This window comes from Prinia subflava, chromosome 1, assembly GCF_021018805.1.
Source record: "Prinia subflava isolate CZ2003 ecotype Zambia chromosome 1, Cam_Psub_1.2, whole genome shotgun sequence".
Lineage (NCBI taxonomy): Eukaryota > Metazoa > Chordata > Aves > Passeriformes > Cisticolidae > Prinia > Prinia subflava.
Genome location: NC_086247.1, coordinates 132,479,554 through 132,502,995, shown reverse-complemented (window position 1 = coordinate 132,502,995; position 23,442 = coordinate 132,479,554). Strand labels below are relative to the sequence as shown.

General features: G+C 40.9%; 1 protein-coding gene across 1 annotated transcript in view; it reads left to right on the top strand.

Moving 5' to 3' along the window:
- The window catches only part of ADAM22 (ADAM metallopeptidase domain 22), a 127,096-nt gene that overhangs the window by 52,231 nt on the left and 51,423 nt on the right, over nt 1-23,442 (top strand). The window contains exons 4-5 of the mRNA XM_063412686.1: nt 8,054-8,120; nt 21,468-21,550. Of these exons, the coding sequence (XP_063268756.1) occupies nt 8,054-8,120; nt 21,468-21,550 (150 nt within the window). The remainder of the gene's footprint in view (nt 1-8,053; nt 8,121-21,467; nt 21,551-23,442) is intronic.

Below are 23,442 nucleotides of genomic sequence, written 5' to 3'. Positions count from 1 at the left end.
TGCTGTATGTTTTAGTTAGCTCATGGCTCATACCGAAAATCTTCCAGCTCTAGAGTGTAATGCAAGATAATACAAATTGTCCTTTGTGCTCTTACTGACTGGCAGATAGAAACATCCATTGTGTTCCCTTTCATCCAGTTTTCCACTTTCTTGCTCTTTGCTTTACGACAATCAACCTGCCTTTTCTTTCTTGGTGTACAAGATGGGCTGTACTAAAAATGTCCTCTTACAGCCACTCCTTCCATAGCTATTATTTCTGTTAATACTTGTTAGAGGATGTACACCACTGGGGTAAAATATTTCATTTTATGGGAAGCTTCCTCAAAATCATGTGCCTGGTACCCTTACAGTGCCCATTTCTCTTGCTGCAGCCCTCTCAAGCATGATGTTGCAGGAAGCTGCCTTCTCCAGCTGGCTCTGCCCCAAGGGCTCGCATTAATTGTGCAGTTGATACCGCATCTATCTCTTATCATTGTCTCCATCATTTCCCTGAACCTGGTCTTTTCTCTTGAAGGTCTCCATATGTCTGTTGATAATTTCCTGCTGGCATTCAACCCATCCAGACCTTTCTGCTGATGTCAACTAAAACTTTGTCTTTCTTTTCAGCAATGCATCTTGCCTCAGATCTCTCGTTTGATGTTCTTGTCTGGCACCATATTTAATCTGAAATTTCAGGTGTACATAATGGAGAGCTGTGGACACAAGTGAGGGTGAATAAATGATAAAGAATTTCTATAGTGTTCAAGGAGACACAGTGATGATATCAGATTATCATGAAGCCAGTCATTTTTTTATTTATAACACTGATGCTGACAAAGATATGTTATAGTTCTACATTTATGAACTCCCTTTATTTCTACCTTTCTTAACTTTTTATTTCTTCCTATGACCTCTAAAGGGAACCCTACAATTTCTGATTTTTTTTTTCTATAACTGTTAGGCTTTTCAGTCTCTTAAATCTGGAGAGTTAATTTTTGTTCAGAAGCTGATGAGAGCCATTTTCCCTCTCTGTTTGAAAGTTTCTATTAAATTTACAGGGATAATTCCCAGGTTTTTCTCCATTTCATATTCAAATGCAAACCTCTTCCTTTTAAAAAAATCTTTGCTCGCCTCTTTTGTCCTTCTTTTGACTTGAAGTGTGTCATGCTTGCGGGGAGAGGTCAATTTTTCCAGGGAGATGTGGGCAGGCCAATCAGTGATCAGCTTTTCTGCTGGCACCTGGATTGGTCACTCGGAGGTTTGGACACGCCTCTGAGGACACAAAGAGTTAAAAGCAGGACTCCAGGAGGGTTCGGTCTCTTTTTGGATTCCAGTTTCAGCAGTGGAAACATCTCCTCTCCCCTGCTCAGCTCTGGGCTGAGTGGGGGAGGGGGAAGCCACGTGGCCGGGCTCAGGACAACCACGCGGCAGAACTAAAGTAAGCTGGGGCCCAGGGGGGAGAAGAGAATGGACAGGACTGGAACTGAGCTGCCCCGTCCAGGATGGAGGGGTGGAAAACTGTGGAAGTGCCTTCTGTGTGTGCTCACCCCCCTCCCCCTTAAACTCTGGGAGAAGGTGCCCAGCCACGTGGGGGTTGCCCAGCCTGGGAGTGCCTGAGCCTGCACCCTGCTGGGAGATAGAAGCTGTTAACCTTTGCTTGGCAGAAAGAAACTTTTCTTAGACATTGATTCTCATGACTGGTGGTTTCAGAGGAGAGAGGGAAGCAGCCTGGGACCGAGATGATAAAAAGAGATGAAAAAAACCCAGATAGGCAGAGATTGAAGAGGAGTGGCTTTTGAGCTGGACTTTTCTTGCATAATGTTAGCCATGGAGTGAACTTAAGTCTCTTTTGAACATAAACTGCATTTTGGGTGGATGCAGCTGCCCTGCTTTTGCTACAGTGACTGGCACTTGAAGAGTGGAGCGAGCAGAGAAAAGAGGGGGAGGGTGAGGTGGCGCCCTCTGCCCTCAGGGCAGACCTGCTCCTGGAACCCCGGCCCCTGGGTAAAAAGGGGAGAGCTCGGCATGCAGCATCCTTAAAAAGCCCTGTATGTAGTTGTGGCCTATGAGACAGCGGTGAGAGCGCTGGACATAGGAAAAAGAGAGAGTCACCCTGGCAGACTTCTCCGGGCGGTGCCAGGGGTGACATAGAAACACATAAGGGGTGGACCCGTGTTTTCTGAGGAACAGTCTGTGGTGCGAGAGAGACTCCTCTCTCCCTTGCTAAATTGAAGATTAGGGTTTTTTTGAGTAGTGATTGTTTGATTTAAAACCCAAAGGTGTAGTCTGTGAAGAGTAATGTGTGGGGGGTAGAAACTGAGAGAAGAGATGTTCTGAGAAGTTTTTATTTCTGTCTCTGTGTGTGTTTAAGAGTTTTCTGTCTCTGTTCTTATGTAATGTAATAAAGTTTTAAGGTTTTTTTTTGTTTTCAAGATTTAAGCCTGCTCTGCTGTGTTCCTGATCACATCCCACAGTAATTGTTAAGGAAAAAACATATATTCATGGGTGCATTAACATCTGGCCAGTGCTAACCCATGACAAAGTGCTTTGCAATGTCTTGTATTTTCTTTCTGTTTATTCAAACACTTGACCTGTTTGGTCCTCTTTTCTCTTGCCACCACATTTTTTTAAATCTCTTTTTCTTCCTGGAGCAGCCACTTTCTGCTGGGCAATTGATCTATATCCACAGCTGATCTGCTTTCCTGGGTTCCCAATTTGTTTTGGTAAACCTCACGTATAAGTGCTACAGGTGATTCAAGGTAGAATTTAAGTGCATGTATATACTTAAGTGCATATATATATATATATATAAGTGCATCATCTTGTGTAAGGATAATTTCCTTAGTTGGGGGCCTAATCTGTAATAAAATTCCTCCAGCTTCTGCCTTTTGTGTACTCTTGTCATTGGGAAGGTTGGAAGAGCAAAGAGGAGCTTGCTCATTTTTTTGTTCTGGCTCTTATACTATGGAGTCTGTATGGGATAGGCTCATATGGACTTCACACAATGCTTCAAAAATGCTGCTGCTGTAAACAAAATGACACTGCTTAATTTGTATACACTGAAATAACAGACCTCTGACAACAGAATTGCCATTATTAGCATAGCAGTGTTTTTCCTTGTAAAAGCAACAGATCACATGTGCTTTTTCTTCCTGTGAAATGTTTTATTTTTAGGTCTTAACATATGCAGGTTTTTACCATGCCTTTTCAAAAAATTTTCACCAATGCCTCAGCAAATATTTCTGAAAATCTCATTCTACAGTATTGTCAATTATGGTGTTGGTATTTGTTCTCTGTAATTTTCTCCATCCCTTGTATTTCTAAGATTTTTTTCACAATCTGTTGGGGTTTTTTTAACATGCCAGTTTTATTTGTAATTAATACTAGAACTACCACTTAAGCTGACAAAGATGGTTTCTAGGATAGATTGACAGCCAAGCTAAATTATTCCTGTTTCATTTCTACCATAGGAAAGTATTTATTTATTTATGTTGAAATGCATATTACCTTGATGGTTATTGTCTTATCTTGCTTAAATAATTTTAGTCATGTTTCACAAGTATTTTAATCTAGATTTTTGTTTGTTTTAAAAGGAAAGCCTTCTATTAAAATGGTGCAGTTCTGTGCCTGTACTGTTACTGCAGATCAAACATGGCTCCACCTAGGAGGTGATACCTTTTGGCCTGAGTTTTTAAGATTGTGTAGAATGGCTAGTTTGTAGCTTAGTTTTTTATAGCATTGGTTGCGTTATTTGATCTGCAAGAGTGTTGTGGTTTTTATATTTTCAATACAGTGAATCATAATAGTAAAGCATATCATGGCGTCATCTATGGGTTTTTCTACTGATAAAATATTCTCAGCTATATCCTGTGTTAGTTAGGATAGGGTTTAGCCATGTCTCTACATTTCAGATGTGTGGTCTCTTTGCAAGCTGTGGGCTCAGTCCCGAGGAGCTGTGCAGGCAGGTGACCTCAGGGGTTACCCTTCCAGATGGGCTCATTTCGGGAATCAAGGCATTTGTGACAGACCTTCAGAGGGGTGGGACTGCCAGCAGCTCCCCAGCTGTTTCCAGCCCTTTTGTCCAAAAAATAAGGACTGAGCAGGAAGACAAAATGGATGGACCTGTTTGGGAATTGTTATTTTGGCCTACTTTGAAAGTAAATACAGCTTGAACAGCCTGGGTATGTCCATGACTGGGGTGGTGGGTGGGAGAGGAGCAGCTGACTGGCCATCAGCAACCCTGGAGCTGGATGCCAGGGTTGGCAACTGTGCAATCTGTGGAGAAATTGTGCAATCCTCAGGAGAAACAGGGCCCTTCCGAGGTGCAGGCAGAGCAGGCCAGCTCACAGGGGCGCTTGGCCAGCTGCCCAGTCCCTGCAGCCCAGGGCCGATGGTGAGGGAAAAGTGGAGGAGCTGAGCAAGTGTGTATGAGACTTCTCCAGAGCCTTTTTCCAGGACTCCAACTCTTTGTGTCAGGTATGGTGTCTGTGTGTTTGGCAGTGCCCAGTTACATCCACTAAGTTGTTCATTCAAACCAGCTTGAGCCAGTACAAACGTTTAGCATTCATGCTTTCCTACAATATGTTGAACATTGTAATCAGCAGCTGTGCCAGAAAAGGTTCTTCTTAATTAGTTTTAAGCTGGCTGACCTCTTTTGTTACCTTCTAATTCTTGTGTTGTACAAGGCAGAGAATGATCAATGTTTTTGTTTTCTTGTGCCAGACACAATTTCCAGATTTTTGAGAACATAGCATATGATCTTCCAGAACATTAAAACATTAACAGCAGTATCTTTTAAAAAGCAGTAATTTTGTTATACCCACATGAAAAGAACCTGTGCTTCTTCTTGTCATCCCTCCAAATACAACTGTAAAGTCTGCCTGAGTTAAGCCATTCTGTTTGATCTCAGTCTTTGTACTATATACTTATTTTACTATCTTACATTTTATAATCTCTTGCACCTTTCTTGGCACAAAAACCTCTGTGTCCATCCAATAAGGAGAACAAAATTAGTCTGAGTCCCCCTAAAATAATGAAGAGTGGAAGTAGAACCCTAAGCTGTAAAGGAACCTTTATTAAAGCTTTGGAAGCTTGAACTTTTGCTGAAAGAATGTACTGAATGCCAGGAAATGAAATAACTAACTTCAGCAAGCTAAACTGAGTATATCTTAAGAGAACATCTGTCTATGTTACTAAATCTGAAAAATGCATACAAGACCTTATAGAAGTCTTTGAACTTCCTCCAGGCCATGAGTATCCTAAATATTTAATATTCATTTCTAAGAGGAATCAGAGTATTGCAATCCGAAGTTCAACAGCACCTTTTTTAGATGCTCCTCAATAATGGGTCATCAGTGGGCAGCTGTGCAAAGCACCAGTATAGATATTGGGACTGACCAGAATTAAAGGGGTTCATGCTGGTTCTGCAGTGGCCAAGGAAGTCACTCGCTCTTTCTTTCACCCTTATTGTGAGCTGCTCATTGCCTCCTTTGCATCAGCTCTGGAGCTTATTGCACCTCTTCTCAAGGGATTTCAGTTACCTAATGCAGCAAAGCCATTTGTTTGTTGAACCCTCCCAAGTGTACCTTGATGGGTGGCAGTGCTGACACCAAGCGTGTTTTGATGAGTGCTAGCTCTGACACCGAGAGTGTTTTGATGAGTGTTTGTGCTGACACAAGGTAGGTTCAGTGCTTGCTCCTGAGGGGACATTGAGACTTCCTGCTTTCAGCAGCAACCAGCTGTGAACTCACTGAGCCAGAGGAAACCCCACCTCCATGGGCAATTGTCCCATGGATGTTCCCATTCAGAAATTTGTTAGCATCCCTCATTTTGTTGCCTCTGTCCCTTACTCTTAGCTACAAAGTAGTGTTTTTTTTTTTTTAAATTACCATTGGCTCATTGACAGTCCTTATACCTTTGAGGTTCTGCCAGTATCTTCTATACCCCAACTGGAGGCTTTTGTACCTTGGTGTGCAGACTGTGGTGCATTCACATTCCCTCACAACTCAATTTTATGCTCTACTTCAGGAGCTGCTCTGTGTTTCCAGGTAATGGAACTTTGTAAGCAAAGCTGTCCAGTACCTGTCTGAAGAATCTGAAAAAAGGTCTCCTTTGGGCGGTGATATTAATCATACCTCAGTTTGACTGGAAGTACATCTTTGATGTATTCTGGGATGACAGTTGTTTTTTCCAGGAAGACATTCTATAGATCTGCCAAATCATTTTGCCAGAAACTAGTGTGGTCATGTGTCTCTTCCTTATAAACCAGGCCCTCCAAAAAAATGTAATAGAAATTCCCTCCAACCCTTAAGTGCATAAATTTGCTGTTTGTACAATTGAATTTGATCCTATTTCAAATATCCAGTCCTGAAGATCATCCAGGTCTTTTCTATGAGAATTTTTTTCAATCTTTTTTATTCTCCATGCTTTCCAATTTAATGTTATCAGGATATTTCATTGGAATGATCCTGGGTTTTGTGCCTGGGTAATTAATGCAGATACCTAGCTGGCAATTTTTAGGGATGGTATTGGAGGACCCATACTTCCAACTTTGTCCTGCCTGGGGCTCACTCAGGGGCAGTCACCAATGTCTCTGGGAGCAAAAACATCCATGGGCCTGCTGCCTGTTTGGCCAGGACAGAGCTCTGGAAAGCTGAGCAGCCACTGCCCTGGGCGCTGCTCTGCTGCTCCTGCCCTCCCTCATCAGGTCAGTTCATGTCTAACTAAGCTCAGGTGTTTTGGTGTTTGAAGGAGAAATACTAAACTTTTTCCTATTCTGCTGAGCAGGTGTGTGCTACTGCCTCCTGCCTCAGTGGCCAACTTGCTTCTTGTCAGGTTTTCTTTACCAGTTCATCATCTTTTCCAGCTTAATTGTCACTGAAGTGGAACAGTAGCAAGACTCCATACTGATTTAATCTCAGTAAAATTTTGTAGTCTTTGAACATGCTTAGTGAAATTTATGATGTAGATAATGTGGTCTCTTCCAATCTTACCAATTCTGTGATTCAGTGGTTTGCCTGATTAGAAAATAACAATGAGGAAGATAATTTGACTGATTTAGCATTTGAGTGGCTTACTAAATACAGCCCGCATTTAATTTATATATGTTTGCCTCAGGTCTGATGGTTTTTTCTCCTTGGTGTTTGTTCCAAGTCCTTGTGTACTTGGAGGCTGGGACTGCTGTTGCCCAGAGCCTTTTCCTCTGGCACTGCTGGCACTGCAGGGCTCCCAGGGAGTGTGCACTCCTGTGCTGTGAGCCTGCCTGGGCTGCAGCTCCTGGGGCTTTTCCTGCCCTGCAGTGTGGAGCTGAGCTCACCGCGTTGATCTTACCAGCTCATGCCATTGCTGTGCCATTGTGTCCTTTGAGGCCTGCCAACACCGCTGCCCTTTTCCCTCAGATTCCAACTCGTTTCCCATCCTTTTCCTTTTTTATTTAAAGATCACCAAACTTCTATGCTGTTCACTTTTAGCAGCAAATGGAAAAGTCTCTTGAGTTACAATCAGTGTCAGTGGTTGGTTTTGGACCTTCCATGAAAAAACTCCCCTCAGTTGTGGGAACTGACAGTGGTCAGATTTTAGGCTTCAGCACTTGCTAAAAAGACAAGTGAGCGACCCTTTCATTCTGACCTGGGAAAATCCTAAGGAGAAATCCAAACAATCCTTGGGAGGTGAAAAACAGTTAGCAGTGGTGTTTTTCTCACTTGTTTACTGGCAAAGATGTTTACAAAGAGCTGTAGGCTCTAAATGCCCAATCATATTCATTGTATTATGTGTCATATTCATATTCTCACTTGCTGTAAGCCTGAGAGTCCATGTTGTTATTATCTTGCCATCCTTAATACAATAACGGCACCCAGTTTTCCTTGTCCCACCTTCTGCTGTTAAAAATCAGCTTATCCCATGCACTGTGTAACTCCATTGGAGATGGTGGTTTCAGCGATTTTTATGAACACTTTAGGAAAAGTATCCTGCAGGTTTTGCCCTTTTCAAATGTAAATGTTGAATCAGTGCTTGCTGTGATGGAGTACAAGAACACACATGTGAGGCTTATGGTTCTTTTTTCTTCTTCTTGCAGTGACCTGTTGTCTTCTGAATATCTTGAGAGGCATATCGAGCAAGGTGGGAAGACAGTGGAAGTTAAAGTAAGAATTTCCTTTTTATGCTCTTCTTTTTTAATTTGGTTTGCTTTTGATGTTTGTGAAAACTCAAGTTTTTGTGAAAGGAGAGATAACTGATTTTTCAAGTGATTAGTTTTACTATTCTGAGGCAAGCATGTTTCTTGTTTTCTAACTTTCAGCTTTAAACAAGGCAAATACATTCCATTGTAAAATTTATTATAATAATGTTTATATCAAAATGGTATCCATGAAAAATGTATTCATAGTAGTTCTTTTTGCTAATAAGTATACTTTACTTTTGATACTTATTGGAGAAAATATTTTTGCTTTGGTAGATAGCATTTTCTCATTGCACCAAACCCCAAGTTTGTTGGTTTGTTAAGAGCTTCTTTGTAAATTTGAGAATAGCAATATTTATTGTATAATATTTCCAAATATCTTGTAATCAGTTGTGTGTTTTTTTCTCTCTTCTCTTGTGTGTTTGATGGCATGGTGACCACAAGATGCTAAATGATGGTGTTTACTTGTGTGAAATGTCCCACAGATTTTGCAGAAGTGTTTTGTTGTTTGCATGCAACATGGGAGATTTTTCTTGAGGACTGTCTATTTGTTAGGACTTATTTTGTAGATGTCAGCTATAATTTTGTATCAATAGTTGTAGATGACAGAGTGTTCAGAAATGAATTATATGTGGTACAAAATGGAAACTCTAAATTTGCTATCAGGTAAATACTGGGTGAATTTTTGTTCAAAGTTTACATTTTATTAAAAGAAACCCCCAAATTGTTTTACTAAATCAGAGATCATCTAAATACCTTGAAACAAATGCATTAACCTCTGCAGTGTGAAAGTGGAAATGGAAATGGACAAAGCAGTCCTTTATCCATTGGACAGCTGAAGATGCTGGTTTCCTCTGGTTTATTCCTTTCTGTCATTTGCAAATAGGAAGTCTGCTCTTCCACTATTGTCAAGATAATAGTCTGCATACATTATCAGACTGAGGCAAACACATATGTGTTCCATTAAATTGTAAAGACTAATTTCTCAGTCAGCTCTGCTCTGCAGTCAAGCAGTCTTGCTTGAATGAGGTTCAGAATATGAGTCAAAGCAGAAATAAAGATAATAGCTGATATTAATAAGAACAAAACAACCCATTTGTCTGCATGAAGATATATATGCAACACAGCTAAGTTAATCCATCCAAGCCCTGTCTGAATTGTTCCTGATGAGCAAGCCTTAATAAAGCAAGGAAATGTTTGAAATCAGCAGCTCTTCCTGTCTAAGTACTGTTTAGTTGAATGGGAAAGTGATGTGAGGATCAGGCCTCTCAGAGGAAGGGTCAGAAAGTGTTCTGGGCGAAACAGCTCCCAGCCTCAAGGGTCACAAAGATTATTTTCCCTTAATTTAGGTGCTGAGCTCAGGGTGTATCTTTAGGAATGGCTATCACTGCCTTGCTCAGGGTTTTCAAATCTGCATTAAGTAGAGGACTATCATTGCTGCATTGAGCTTGATACTCTAGGTGAGCTGAATTGGGTGTGAAAGGGGCTGCCAGGAGTGTACCACAAAGGAGAGGGCTTGCTGTTTGAGTGGTGACTTCCCCTCCCCATGCTGCCCTGTACCTTGCATCCCCGTGGGCCATACATGTGGGCTCCTCTGCCCCTACTGTTCCTCTGCTCCAGGGGTTCCACAGGCAGCAGTCATTTGGAAGTATGCTAGGAAAGGGGATGGAAAGTTTTTGCTTATTTTGTGGCATCTGAGTGCATGGGATTGGCAGGCAGGGAAGCAGCTGCTGTGACAAAATGTCAGAAGAGCCTGGTGGCCACAGTCATGGGAACATTTTCGTGAAAGTTCAGATAACAAAGACCTTTTGGAAAAGTGCAGGCACTGAGTGAGGCTGATTTCAGTACTCAATATCTGTTTAAAAATAAATCTGGTGCCCTCTGACCAGTCAGTATTTTTCAGAGCACCTGTAAGTTCATTTGAGAGCTTTGTCTGTTGAACAATTTCTGAAGAGACTGGCAGTATCTGTTTGTATTTAAGAAATTGGGCTTTGGTTTTTACATCAAGTGTTTCAAAAATCCTATTGCAACTACAAGAAATTTCCATGATGGTGATTTATTACCTTTAAATACTGCAGGAGTTGTTTACCATAACTGGTAACATAATTATTATACTAGATTTTAGCGATTGTGCAGATTGCTTTGATGCTTATTCAAAACTGGCTGGTAATAGGGTACAGCTTATGGACAAATCACAAAATATGCACTCCTCTATGCAGCATATTCCTAAGCAGAAGCTGAAGAGGCATTTCAGACAGGAGACAGGTTTCTATCAGTTGCTTCAACATGCTGCTCTTCACCCACCTCTGTGCAATTTATCTTGGGCTGTGGGCAGAGACAGAGGCGGCCTGGCAACATCTCTCCTGCTGCTTTGGTGGGAGAAACGGTGACAGAAAGAAAATGTCCATCTGCCATCCACTGCCAGCTGCAGGCTTTGAGCAGGCCTGTTTATACAGGGAAATGGCCTCCTCTGTCGGCCTTCTTACTGCAGAGGTGTGTTTTAAAACAGGTGCATGTTCCCCCTTGCATTTCCCTGTGCAAGGAGACTGCACTGACACGCAGACCATGGGCGCTGCTGTTGTGCCATCAGCAGTGTGGGAGAAGGCAGAGCTCGGAGCCGCTGTGTGAAGGCAGCTGTGCGTACACGCAGCACTTCGGGAATGTGTCTGGGAAGCGGATCCTGCCTTGGCTCATGTGTCATGTGGAGTTGATAGCTACTTCTGCCACTCCTCCCCCTCTCCTTCCCTCCCAGTAAAACTTCCTGTGCTGTAAAATACATATGGATCTTCTGTCATAACTGAGGATGCTTCAAAGAGGAGAGGGGGGTAGGGGAAGGGAGAAATGTTTATACCACCATCAAAAATACCACTTTTTAATAGCAAAGGGATTTTTACTGTGAGAAGAGTCCTCAGTTTAACATAGCTTTTACCATAAGAAGTTACATTACATTTGATTTCTGCATAATTATTAATACATTAGACCATTGTGAAGGTGGAACATATTACACATTTTTGGAGAGTGCCAGCATTTAGCTGCAGCAGAGGAGTGGTTTCTTGTTAATTTGGCACAGTTAGGCAGCACCTAAGACATTCTTATTAAACCAGTGGCAGTGTGCAATGCCTAAGAAAAACAAAATGAGGTAGATGTTTGAATTATTTCAGTGTTTTGCCCCACACCCTCTTTTATTGTATGTCATGTCTCTACTAGGAAGGCAGCTATGTTGGCCTAAATTTCTTCTGGTAGCAAAGAGAATAATCAATTAATAAGAAAGAGAAAAACCCTTCTTGGCATTGCCTTTTCCTGATTGTGTCATTCCAGATCATCCTACGCTCATAGCACATCAATACTCAACCTGTGTTTACCTAATGTTGTTGCAATATATCTCTGTGTCCTTTTATCTCTCTTTCTCCCTCTTTTTTTGGTTGTCTTTCTGTCACTGATGCTGTCAGTGAGATGAAAGGCAAAAAGGAGCTGTAGTGCTGAGTAATTCACATTGCTGGATTTTTCTCCCTTAGAAGGAACAACTGATATCTATTCAGTGGTATTTTCTCAATAAAATGTTTTCCCCTTCAGAGTGTGTAGAAATAAATGTTTCTGCTTGTATTCCCCCAAAACATTGAACACTTCCATGAGTTCTTAGGAAGTTGCTTTCTGAAAAAAATTAAACCATGAAAATAATTCAGTGAGAAAACCTGCACAGGTAGAGATGTGGTAGATGAATACCGCAAATCTTGATGGCATGTTTAAATATGACTAGAAGGAACTATATTTCATGGGCAGTCTTCAAAGTCTGAAATTCTTTAGTGTGGTGGTGTAAACACAGCATGTGTGTAAGTGGCACAAAAGCACAGTGAGAGTGCTTACAGCATGAACAGCTGCTTTTTGCTTTAGCCTGGCAGAGTGCTCATATGATAGCATCAAACAACATGAATGGAGACATAGCAAATGCTAGGTGCTGTTTTTCTCTGTTGTAGCATTAACAGAGGAGGTCTGGCCAGGCTTGTCCCGTGGGCTAGGACTGCCTTGTGGCTGTGTGTCCCAAGCTGTGCTGAGCCCCTCAGAGTGTGCCCACTGGGCTTTCCTCAGAGCACCCACAGCCACCCTGCCCAGCTGGGGTGCCCCAGCACGGCCTCCTGCTCTGTGGGGACCCCAGCAGAGGGGCCATCATTGTACTTTGGCCAATGGGGGGTTTGTGGCAAATGCATTTTAATGCTGCACAGCAAAGCAGAGCTGTTAGCTTACAAAAATAGTCATTATGTTGTGTGCATTGTTTGACTAGTAGGTGACTGCTATTGCAGCTTACAGCTATTTTAATGCTTCTGCACAGGAGGGGAGGATTACTATTCCTCATTGCCTTGCCGTGCTTAAAGCTTTGGCTAGTGTGTGCCACCATGTGTATTTGAAGGCTCTTTAAATGACCTTTTAAAGGAAAAAAATATATAAGGGAGAAAAATATTAAAATCTTGAAAGACCAGAGGAGTCTGGGTACCTTAACATGGTAGATATTGCTTTTTCTCCTAAACTTTCTCCTTCAAATCTGGTCTGCTCGAGCAGTTGTTAAGGTGAAGTCCCTTGACTGAGAGCAGTGTGTGTCTGTGCACACCTATGCCTGTGTTTGAGGAGGCACCATCCCAAGTAGCATTCCAACATTTTGTTGTTATCTCCACAGGTACACACTGATCATAAGTCTACAATAATCTGTGGTGCAGCCAGATAAAGCACTTAACCAGTGAGCGGGTCATTTTAATAATTGATTCTATGTTTCCAGTCTTAGAGTAAGGTGCTTCTAACCATCATCTTCCAGTTAGGGCACTCACTGGCTGAGAAGGATCTCTTACTGTTCTTCACGTTTTGGTAACTCACCATTTTGTAACCAAAGAGGAAGGTGTTTCAGTTGCCAGGGAAGCCTGTATGCTAAACAGACTTTTCTGTAAGGGATTACATTTTCTCCTGAAAAGCAGAGTGCCAGTTGGGCTGGCAGAGGATGGGATGGGAGTGCAGGAAGACTCAGCCCTGGGAGCTGGAGCCTGGGGCTGCTGGGGAGCTCTGCATGCATGTACCTGATACTTACACAACTTGCTGGTGAAAACTGAATAGGAACAAATCATAAATAATGCAGGAATTATATATGCCTGTTTCTGGCACAGCTTTTTTGGCTGTGTCCAGAGGCTAGAGGAGCTGTTATTGTTAGAAAAATCACTCTCTATCTCGTTTGAGAGAAGACTTTGAATATAGCTTCTTGTCAAGTTGTCAGATCTCCTCTCTCTTATGCCCTCAACAGAGCTCTGTTGGCCTCATGGCAAATTTCTAACAAATCTAGGCCATAATCTACTTCTTAGTGATAGCAGTAAACTAACTGAATTAGAAGAGCTGACGGGGAGTCTGTGAGTCTGGCACAGTTTAGCAGGGGGTTCCTGCAAGGTTGATCTTCAGAGTGCTCTCATCAAGCACTTTCATTAATGACTTATGTAAAAAAAAAGCATGTGTATATTAATGAAATTTGGCAACAGTGTGGAACTGAGAAGCATTACAGTGCACAGAAGGATCAGCTGCAGAACTGGCTATCTTTTGGCCAATGGAGTAAATAAAAAACCAAATAGAACAAATGGCAACTTCTTGCACTTAGGGACTAATTATAGGTGTTTGTACTGTACAACGAAAGTTCATAAATTGAAAGTTCCACAAGAAGGGAAAGATTAGAGTGTAGTAGTGGAACGGAGTGGCAGGATGGAAGCAAACTGGTCCCAGAGTATACCAGTCAAATTACCGCCTCTAGATTTTGACTGGAATTAATGTTACTGTATGTCTTGATGAAGAGTTGACAAAATTTTTTACTTTCGGTGTGTTTTCAGTTACTCTGTACGTTTTTTTTTTCTCAGTAGTGTCCTGCTGTCACACTAAGTTGATAGGCATTTGAGAAATCTCTCACTTTCCTGTTGTAGCATTGTTTGAATTGTGGAAGCAAGCCCTTTGGGGTTTAGTTAATGTAGTATCCCCTGTGAGATACCAGGGCAAGATAATTAACCCTCATATATAGTGCATTTGCCTGACCTGATGATCCTGCAGGCTGGCACTTTTAATGTACATTTGCAGTAGCTTTTTTTCATATCTGATTATCTCCCTGTTATTACTAGCTTACTTTTTATATGCATCCTGCTACCGAGGAGAAGAAAATGAAAAGTAACAGCTTTCCATTTTAGGAGTCATTCTAAGGTCATGGTTTTGAATATACTACACTAGAATGAGTCCCAGATCATGATTCACGTAGGATTTTGCAGGTTTAATTATCTTGTCTCCCTTTTCTTTGTGACATAAAAAGAAAAATCCTGTGGGTTTAGCTAGTTCTGCAGGGGAAAATAGCAGAAAGTGGAAGTCCTCCAGAGCTTAAAAAGTCCATTTCACTGTGGATGTGGACCCCAGTGACAGTGGGTTGTTCTGCTGAAGTGACAAGTCAAGCCACTCCGTGACCATCAGGAGTCACCTCTTGAGTACTCTGCCACAGTTTTCTCTTGTTCCAGAAGGAGGACAGCTTGAATTTACAGAAAAATCTTGCCTGACTTTGTGCACCTCAGGAGTTGTTTTCCATGAGCTGCAACAACATACGGCATACAGAGTGGTATGTTATACATATACACATATAGACACATATAGACACATATAGACACATATAGACACATATAGACACATATAGACACATATAGACACATATAGCCAGTGTGGTAGCAACCAAGTGTTCTGTAATCTCAGACCGTATAAGAACAGAGTATGGCTAAGAGAAATTAATTACTGCTATAACATTAAAGAACATAAAATCACTTTGTAGCTCCCCTTACTAAAAAATAAAAGTATCTTTTTGGATTTAGTCTAATCCCTTTGAGGGGGAATTAAGCTAAGCAAACAGAAGCTGCTGTACTTCTGAGGGAGTGCTTCCATGCAAGGCTTCAGTGTGCTTTAGCTTGACATCTTTACTTTCTTCATCTTGACTTCTGTAAGTAGCTTTGCCTAGACATGTCTGTTGTTCCCTGTGGATACCAAACTGGCACTGTATTATAAACAGTAGGTTAATGTTTCTAGGCACAGCCTTAAGCTCTGTGAATTTTCACTTAAAAAGAAAGTTCTCTCATTCAGAAATAATGAGCCAATAAGGATATCAGAGTTGTATCATTTTCTGTTTTCCTCAGAACTTTATGTCCTGCTGACTGATTGGTATCCTCGTAGGTGTTGTGTTTATAATAATCACATTCTTACACCTTGGCTTCAGACTCAGGGTAGGCTGAAGAGCTGATGGGGCAGATTAGAATGTGTAGATTATAAGGATTTTTCATACTGTCCCTTAAAATGTTTGCTTCCGTTTCCCTGGAACAGTCGTGCAGGAGTGGGGCAAAATGACTGTCATTTAAATGAGTCGTATGCCACGACTGAGAGACACTAGCCACTGCTACAAGAGCTGTCTTAAAGACAGCAGCAGAGTGGGAAGAAGAGATAACCTTTTCTCCTCTGCCTCGTTATCTTTGCCAGGCAGTTGATAATAAAAAAAAATTCCCTAACACCAAGGTAAGTCAAGGCAAGTCAAGAATCTGTTTCCCAAGCAGATGCCAAAGCAGCTTCCAGAGCAGATGGTGTTGCGTTGGCATGAGCTCTCTGTCCACACCCTGCAGTGTTTTGTGGAGCATCTTCTCTCATAGCTACTGGGCAGTAAACACAACCCTCATTTGGCCTCTGAACTGGGGAGCTGGGCTGATATCTTGTGCCATCTGCTGAAGGCGCCTGCTGTGAGTCACTGATGGCAGCGGGAGCGAGTTGCCTGCGTGCAGAATCCTGTCACATACACGTGTGTCTCTGTTTGTTAAGAGTGCTGCCAACAGCCTTTAAACATGGGCACTTTGTGGAGAAGGCTTAGAAGCGGCTGTGCCTTATCCTAATTTTGGAATCCATATCTCTGATTTCAGAATCTGAAACAGTGTTATAATCTCATGTCACTACAGCGTGGCGGCTTGAGTTATGTGAGCACATGTGATACCCATCCTCCTACAAGGGAGGCCACCGTTCACAATTTCAGAACATTTGGCTTTCAGGCATCTGCATCCAGAAACTATTCTGCAGAGAGGTGGTGCCAGGTCTCTGGCATTGTTACTGAGCTGAGAAAGAGCTGAACTCGGGGCTCAGCACAGCCCCACAGCAGGCCCCTGCCGATTGCTGGAGTAAGTGTCAATTAAAAGATGTTTTCTCTCATTGCAGTTACACAGGTCAAAATGCCATCTTGACTCTTCTATTTACTCATAGAAACCCATTCATAACAAGGTGTTTTCTGCCATTGAAGTCAGCGGGTGAGGGTGCATTTTCTTTTCCTTTTGCTGTTGATCATGTAGCCTTAGTTATGCATTTTTGTAAGTATTGGCCCTACAATGGGTAGCTCTTTAAACAGCTAATGGTTATCTGGCAGCTAATCGTTATCTAGCATTCACAGAATGGTGGCCTGAGCCCTAGCTGGCCTTTTGGGAGATTTCTGCTGCGAGAAAAGAGGGAGATGTGTTACTAGGTTTTGAATTAATTCAGTAATCTCCTTTCCTTTGGATTAAAGAGTGTTAAAATAGGAATATGTAGGAGAAGGAAGGTATTAATTTTAAGGTCAGTGCCTCACTGTCGTATGAGTTACTGGCCAGCACCTCTCTTAATTGCAGAAAATGGCTTACTTGGATATCTGATGTAGAAAGCAGATGAATGTGCATCCTTGTTTTCCTCCCCTGGGAAGGTCATAGTGTCTCTGAGGCAAAAAACAAACCCTGCCAGTGTATGGTCAGCAGATGCTTTCTGCACTGTCTGTAGAGAAGAGTGAACTGCCACCATTAATGACTGTTGGGGCTGTTCTTTTGCTTCAGTTATCTCACCCTTTATTAGGAGTATTGGTTAATGTGTTTTTTATCTCCTTTGTGTCTGCTTAGCAAATGATGCCTCTCAAAGCAGGGACAACTGTCTTAAAGAATAAAAATGGGAATAGATTTTATTTGCATTGCTGACATGTGTGTCTTACCATTTTTAAGTATCTTTGCCACACTACATACCTGACAGGTTGCAAGAAGGCTTGGACTGACGTGGGTAAAGGGCTGCCTCTGGTTAGAGATGAACTGTAGCTGTTCACAGGGTAAATAGCCCTAATTCAGGATTTTACTGTAATTATCCAATTTAAGCATCAAGATGAAGGCTGTCTTAGGAACTGACACCTATCATAGTGGTTAACTTGTTTTAATTGACTCTGGGGTCATTCTGGCTTTTATTTTTAATTTTTTCTAGGATGATATTACATTTTTATCTCTCCAAATCAATAAACTTCTTGTTGAAAATCTACAGAAAGTATTTTCTGTACTGCTCTTGGACATCACCAGTAGGTTGTCCCTCATGTCGAGAAGGTTCATGCAGGGAGGATAACTTACTGATCCAAGGAAATGGACAAAAGTGCTATGGCTATTGGCAGAAACTTTGCCTTGCATGCTGCAAACCACAGCATGAACAGTGGCTGTGTGCCTCGTGGAGGCAAAAGTGTTGAACTTCTCTCTGCTGTAGCATTAGCCTGCCATTAGGTATGGCATAAGGTTTGCCTGTGTGTGTTGCAGGTTTGTGTCACAGCCATTGTCACCAGGCTGGCCTTGTCTCATAGGAGATGACATTTAGCCCAATTTTTTCCCAGACTGTTGAGTGACCAGGTTCAATTTTAGAGCAGAAGTGGGTAAATGTGCTGCTCAGACTTATGGCTGACATATGTTTGAGGCGTGGTCTGATTTCCTCTCATCTTGCTCTGAACCATTCCCCAGTAGCTGGCAAAGGCCAGTGTGGAGGTTTGATTTGCTGAGATAGGCAATTGTTGCTTTTGAGAGAACAGAGAGAGGCTCTATTAGCTACAGGAAGCCAGTAGCTCTTCACAAAAGACCCTTGATGCTCTGGACTGAACTGTAGTTAGTGCTAATTTCAGCTCTTAAGGGAAGTCTTATTTATCATATGGGACCAGAATATTTTTAGGAAAAAAAAAAAAGATTTGCTTTTCATCTTTTGTCTCACTGCCAAAGATACCAGTGGACAAGAGAGACAATCCCAGTCCTTCAGGGAGTGTTTCCAAGAGCAGAGTAAAAGAAGATAAATATGATAATTATATTCAGTGTTTGGTGGTCTTAGGGCTCTCACATACTGTGATTTCTCCCCTAATACAGTGTATTTTATGGCAACACCTGCTATAAAACAGCTTTAGTACATGTCAAACCCAGCACAATTTCAGCCTAAGCTCTATAGTGAAGCAACAACAGTAAACTTCTTGCCCAAAACTACATGTGCTTGAAAAAACCTGCCCTGTAGAGTCCCTTCATGTGTGTCCTGACTCTCAGTATAGAACTGCAGAATCATAGACTCGTTAAGATTGGAAATTACTTCCAAGTTCATTAAGTCCAACCTTTGACCAAATGCCACCATGCCAATTAATCCATGCCACTGAGTACCACATTCAATGGTTTCCTGAACATCTCTATTCTCAGAATTTGTAGCTTTATGTACTCATATGGGGGTCAAACCCAGAACCTTGGTGTTAGCATCATGCTTTAACCACCTCAGATAATCTCATGTATTAAGTACTTGGAAAAAAACTACCTTCATTTAAAGAAGTGAAAATAAATTTTATTACCTTAAGTTAATTTTATTAACTGGTTTGAAGTGACTTATAACGATAGGAACATAAGTACATACATAAAAAAAATCTCCAGGATGTTAGCATTTAGAAAGGGATGTTTTGTGATGATAAGAAATGGTCCCTGAGACTGAGATCAGAGTTGTGTTTCTATCTCCACCAGAATTACCATGAACTCTAGTAGATCATTGGGTTGAATTGACTTGACTAAATAGAGTAGAATTTCTCAAATGTACTTTTCCTAGACAGGAATTTAGAGCTGTTTTTCTAGTATTTTTCTTTTCTAGATCTGTATGTATTTTTTCCCCCATGGATTTATTACAGAATAAATTAATTTGGAGGTACTGTCATGAGACATTTATTTGATTCTCATTTGGAAGACCAAATCACACTTTTGAGCCACAGACTGGATTCTTAGTATGAAGAAATGTTTCACCTGGTTGAAAAGACATGGATTTGCAAACTAATGGAGCCTGAGATTCTATTTCTGGTACATATTAACTACATTTTTTGAGAACAAACCAATTTGTGTAATTACTGCAAATTTCTTCCACAGCTAGAAGTCTGTACAACTCCCTACTGATAGTCTTTTCAGTATTATTCCCATATCCATGCACTTATTCCAGTTATATCTTGTACAGGAATACTACTTCAAGAATTCTCTTTAGAGAGTATTTTATTGCTCATAAGGTTTTAGATCATCTATATAGTTTGATTGTTAGTTTTGTTATTTGCTTACTGGAGTCTCTCTTTGTTTACTTCTCATTCGTATACTCCAAAAGGACCTGAAAGCTTTAAGCAGTTCCATGATCCTGTAGTGGGGGACACCCTACTGACTGAAAGAAAGAAAATCTCAAGGGAGGAGAGCTTAAAGTACCTAAGATATAGGAAGTAAATAGGGGTAGAAAAGGAGGAAAAAATGGAGAAAATGAGCCAAGGTTTCAGGAAAACCAAAGAAGGATGTAGTCTCTCTGAAATCAAATTAACTTAGGATATTGGTGGCTGAAACGTATGTAAGTGCAAAGCAGAAATTAAAACAGCCTCATTTTCACTGATACCTGATCTGTGTCCCAGGTTCTTGATATCACGAGCAATGCTGGCCAGGGGTGATGGCTCATACACCTGCTGCCAGACACACTTTGTTGTAGCCTGGTATGAGTCAGCCCCAGAGCTTCTTACCAAGGTGAGACAGGGAGTCAGACATTACCTGTGTGGCACCAGTGTCCCTGCAGACATCTGAGCAGAAAGGTGCCCATGGTGGGCAGCATGGTGCTTACTCTGCAGGTCGGTGTGGTGCAGGGTTTCCTTTGCCCAGGCTGAGATCAAGTCACTTTCCCTGTGAGCAGCTGTGCTCTAACAAGCAGGCTCCTATACTCTGCTAAGGAGTGCACCTCAAACCAGGGGGACCCACACATTGTAGCTGCTTTCAACAATCGTTTCCACATCTTGTGAAAAACAGAACAGGATTTCCTGATCAAAACTCAAAACTACCAACATAGCCTACATATTTTCGTACCTTTAGCCTGATCTTGATTTTTCTTTTTCATATTTGAAGTGATGTCAGATGTCTGAAATGACTGTGCTATGTATCATGTGGCTGATGGCTTGTGAAAAAGCTGTAATTTTAATGCCTTTCCCTCCCTCTAGTAAATGGACATAAATATTCACAGGACTGGGTACACTAGGTGAGGCAGATTATTCATTCATTTGCTGGAAGAAGTATTTGTAAATAAATGCTATTAAAAAAGAAAAGCACTGAAAATCTCCTTCCTAGTCCTTTAACCAATGTTAGTGCAATACAGCATAGCTGAATTTGGCAAGGCACTAATAGGTAAGTTCTTGTGAAGAGTCAATGAGAATTTAAGAGATGTTTGAATTGTCTAATTTTGCATACAAGTATTGATATTGTGCTATACTGAATAAATACAGTGCACATGCAGTACGGCTTACGTCCCTATCAGTAAAACCAGGGGGGGATTCTTTTGAGTAGAGTCTGCTGGATTTTATTTGAAAGATATACATTTTATTTGCAGAAGAGAAGAGGCAAATATTCATTTTTATTGTATTCCTTTACTACTTAGTTATTCTTAGAGCTTTCATTAGTTTTGGAGTGCTAGCAACTACTTCTGATTTAATAGACATTCAGATAAGATAAAAAGATAAACACTTTCTGTGTTTCTTTTTTTAATTTCAATCAAACAGTATTATTATTTTGTTAGCATACCTATCTCCTCAGAAGGAAATTAACTTACCCTCAGAGCAGAATTCATCCTGTCTGATGTAGTCATGTGCAGAGCAGATGTTGAGTCTAAGCCCCCTACCTCCAACCCTTTTTCTGGTCAATGAAGAAAGATGAGCACTTCTGGAGTAATTTGTCTCTGAAATCCATCTCAGGATGTCAGGGATTTTGCACTGAAATTGTGAAATACACCATTTGGTGTACAGTGTCAAGATGATGGTGCTTGTCTAAGTACCAAACAAAGGCTCAGAGAAGATGGGATGAACACCCCTGTGAGTGATAGTCAATTCTTGGTGCCATGTCAATGGCTTGGCAATGTGTTTATAGAAAAGCAGTCTTTGACAGGATGGAGTGTGATGCTGTGGAATGTCCCATGGATTTACAGTCTCAATTTCCAATTTCAGGGAGGAGAACATTGCTATTATCAGGGAAAAATTCGAGGAAATCCTGTATCATTTGTTGCCTTGTCAACATGCCATGGATTGCAGTAAGTCTGCTGTTTTGTTTTTACTGACCTTTGTTTATTACTCTTCCAAGCAAAATCAAGTTGTTTATAGTAAAATAATACATGTATATAGTAAAATAAGTGCTATTTATTTTCCTACTAATTTGTTACCAATATTAAGTAATCAACAATCTTCAGAATTTCCTTTTTTTTCTAAACTAAGGACTTGTGGCCAGGTATTGTTTTAAGATAATTTATTATAGAGATAGAGTAGAAGTAGCTGAAAACATCCTATTCTACAAGAATAAAAAAAAAGCCAATGAATTATTTGAAAATTGGCTCTTTTCTTGTTGCTATAATTATATATACTTTATTATACATCATTATTTATATAATGATGTATAATATACATATTTTATTTATTCTTGTCTGTATAATGATGTATATTAATAAGAGATTATTTTTCCAATCTCTTTACAGAGAAAATGTCAGTTTAGAATTGATCTTGCACTATCCATTTCTGTCAACACAATTTCTGGCCTTGCACTGTGTGTGTGAGGCAATACCTTGCATATAGTAAATCTTGAAAAATGTAGAAGTAAAGGTATAAGAGGGTGCAGTAATTTCTATTTGAAGTGCATAATTTCACTTATACTGTAATTAAAGCCTTTGTCAACTGAAGGTACATGAAGCTGTGTATAGATTGTACAGCTTTTGGACCTGCCTACTTTTAGCACTATTGAATGATGCTAGTCAGGTTTTCAGATCAACCAAGTGCCTGTCGCATCTGGGAATTACAGGATCTCAGCATTTCTAATACTGACATCAGCTTGAAAGTCATGGCACCAAGTGACCCTGTGTGGAGATCACGTGAGCTTTACCTTTTTCTGTGGAAGCAGGGTTTAGCTGATGGAAATCTTCAGCTCATTGTATATCTACAACTATTCTGTAGTTCTAGTATCAGTCATATAAGTACTTTTATTTGAGTACTTCTATTTTCTTTTGTAGTTGTATATTCTTTGTTATGAAGGGGAGGATGCATGCAGACCTGTCATCCTTGCACTTTTCTGATTTACAGCTGTGCAGCTCAAGAAACTTGAGCCCAGTTTAAAGTATGGACAGTGAGCCTAAAAATAGTAACTTCCTAATGCATCCTGAGCCACTGCATGGCTTCCATTAGCAGTGATCCATTAGGTCTTGGCCCCTGCTAGCTCCTAGGAGAAAAAGCAGGAATGAAGGAGGGCCTGCATATGTCTTTCCCTGCCTTTTTTTGTGAGTTTATGCATAAAACTGACTGCTGCTGGTCTGTATTCTTAAATGGTCTGATACCCAAATTGGTTCCTTCTAAAGTTACATGATGGATGAGGCTTTTTTCCATCGTATAATTCAGCTCTCTCTTGAGAGGTATATCCCCACCTCCTTACCCCCTCCCGTTTTTCTCCCCTGATATAATGGAGTTTCAGCTGAGCTCTTTCACACAAGCTTACTCTAATCAGGCTGGTATTTCAAGCATCCAGTATGAGACAGTAATATTTCCTGAGCTGCATTTAACTCACATTCTCTGACACTGCATTTCCATCATTGCAACTAGCTCCTACACAGTTGATATTAAATGATAAGTAATTACTAGAAACTCACACTGGCAATGAGAGCTCCTTGGCTTCAACCTCAGTTTCGAGTATCTTGCTGCAATAAGGGTAGCTGAGGAGAGTTGTCTTCTGTAAGGTCTGTGGGGCAGGAGCTTTGTTTTCATGAATTTTAGCAAGTACATAAGACAATAGATGCCTTTAAGAGAATAACAAGCTTCACATTTGTAAAGGTCATGCCAATCTCCTTTTTTTGCATATTAGTACCTCTAGATCTCAGCCAGTAACAGGAGAATTTTTCATACATGTGAAATATATTGGGGTTTTTTGATCCCAAGTTATGAGTTC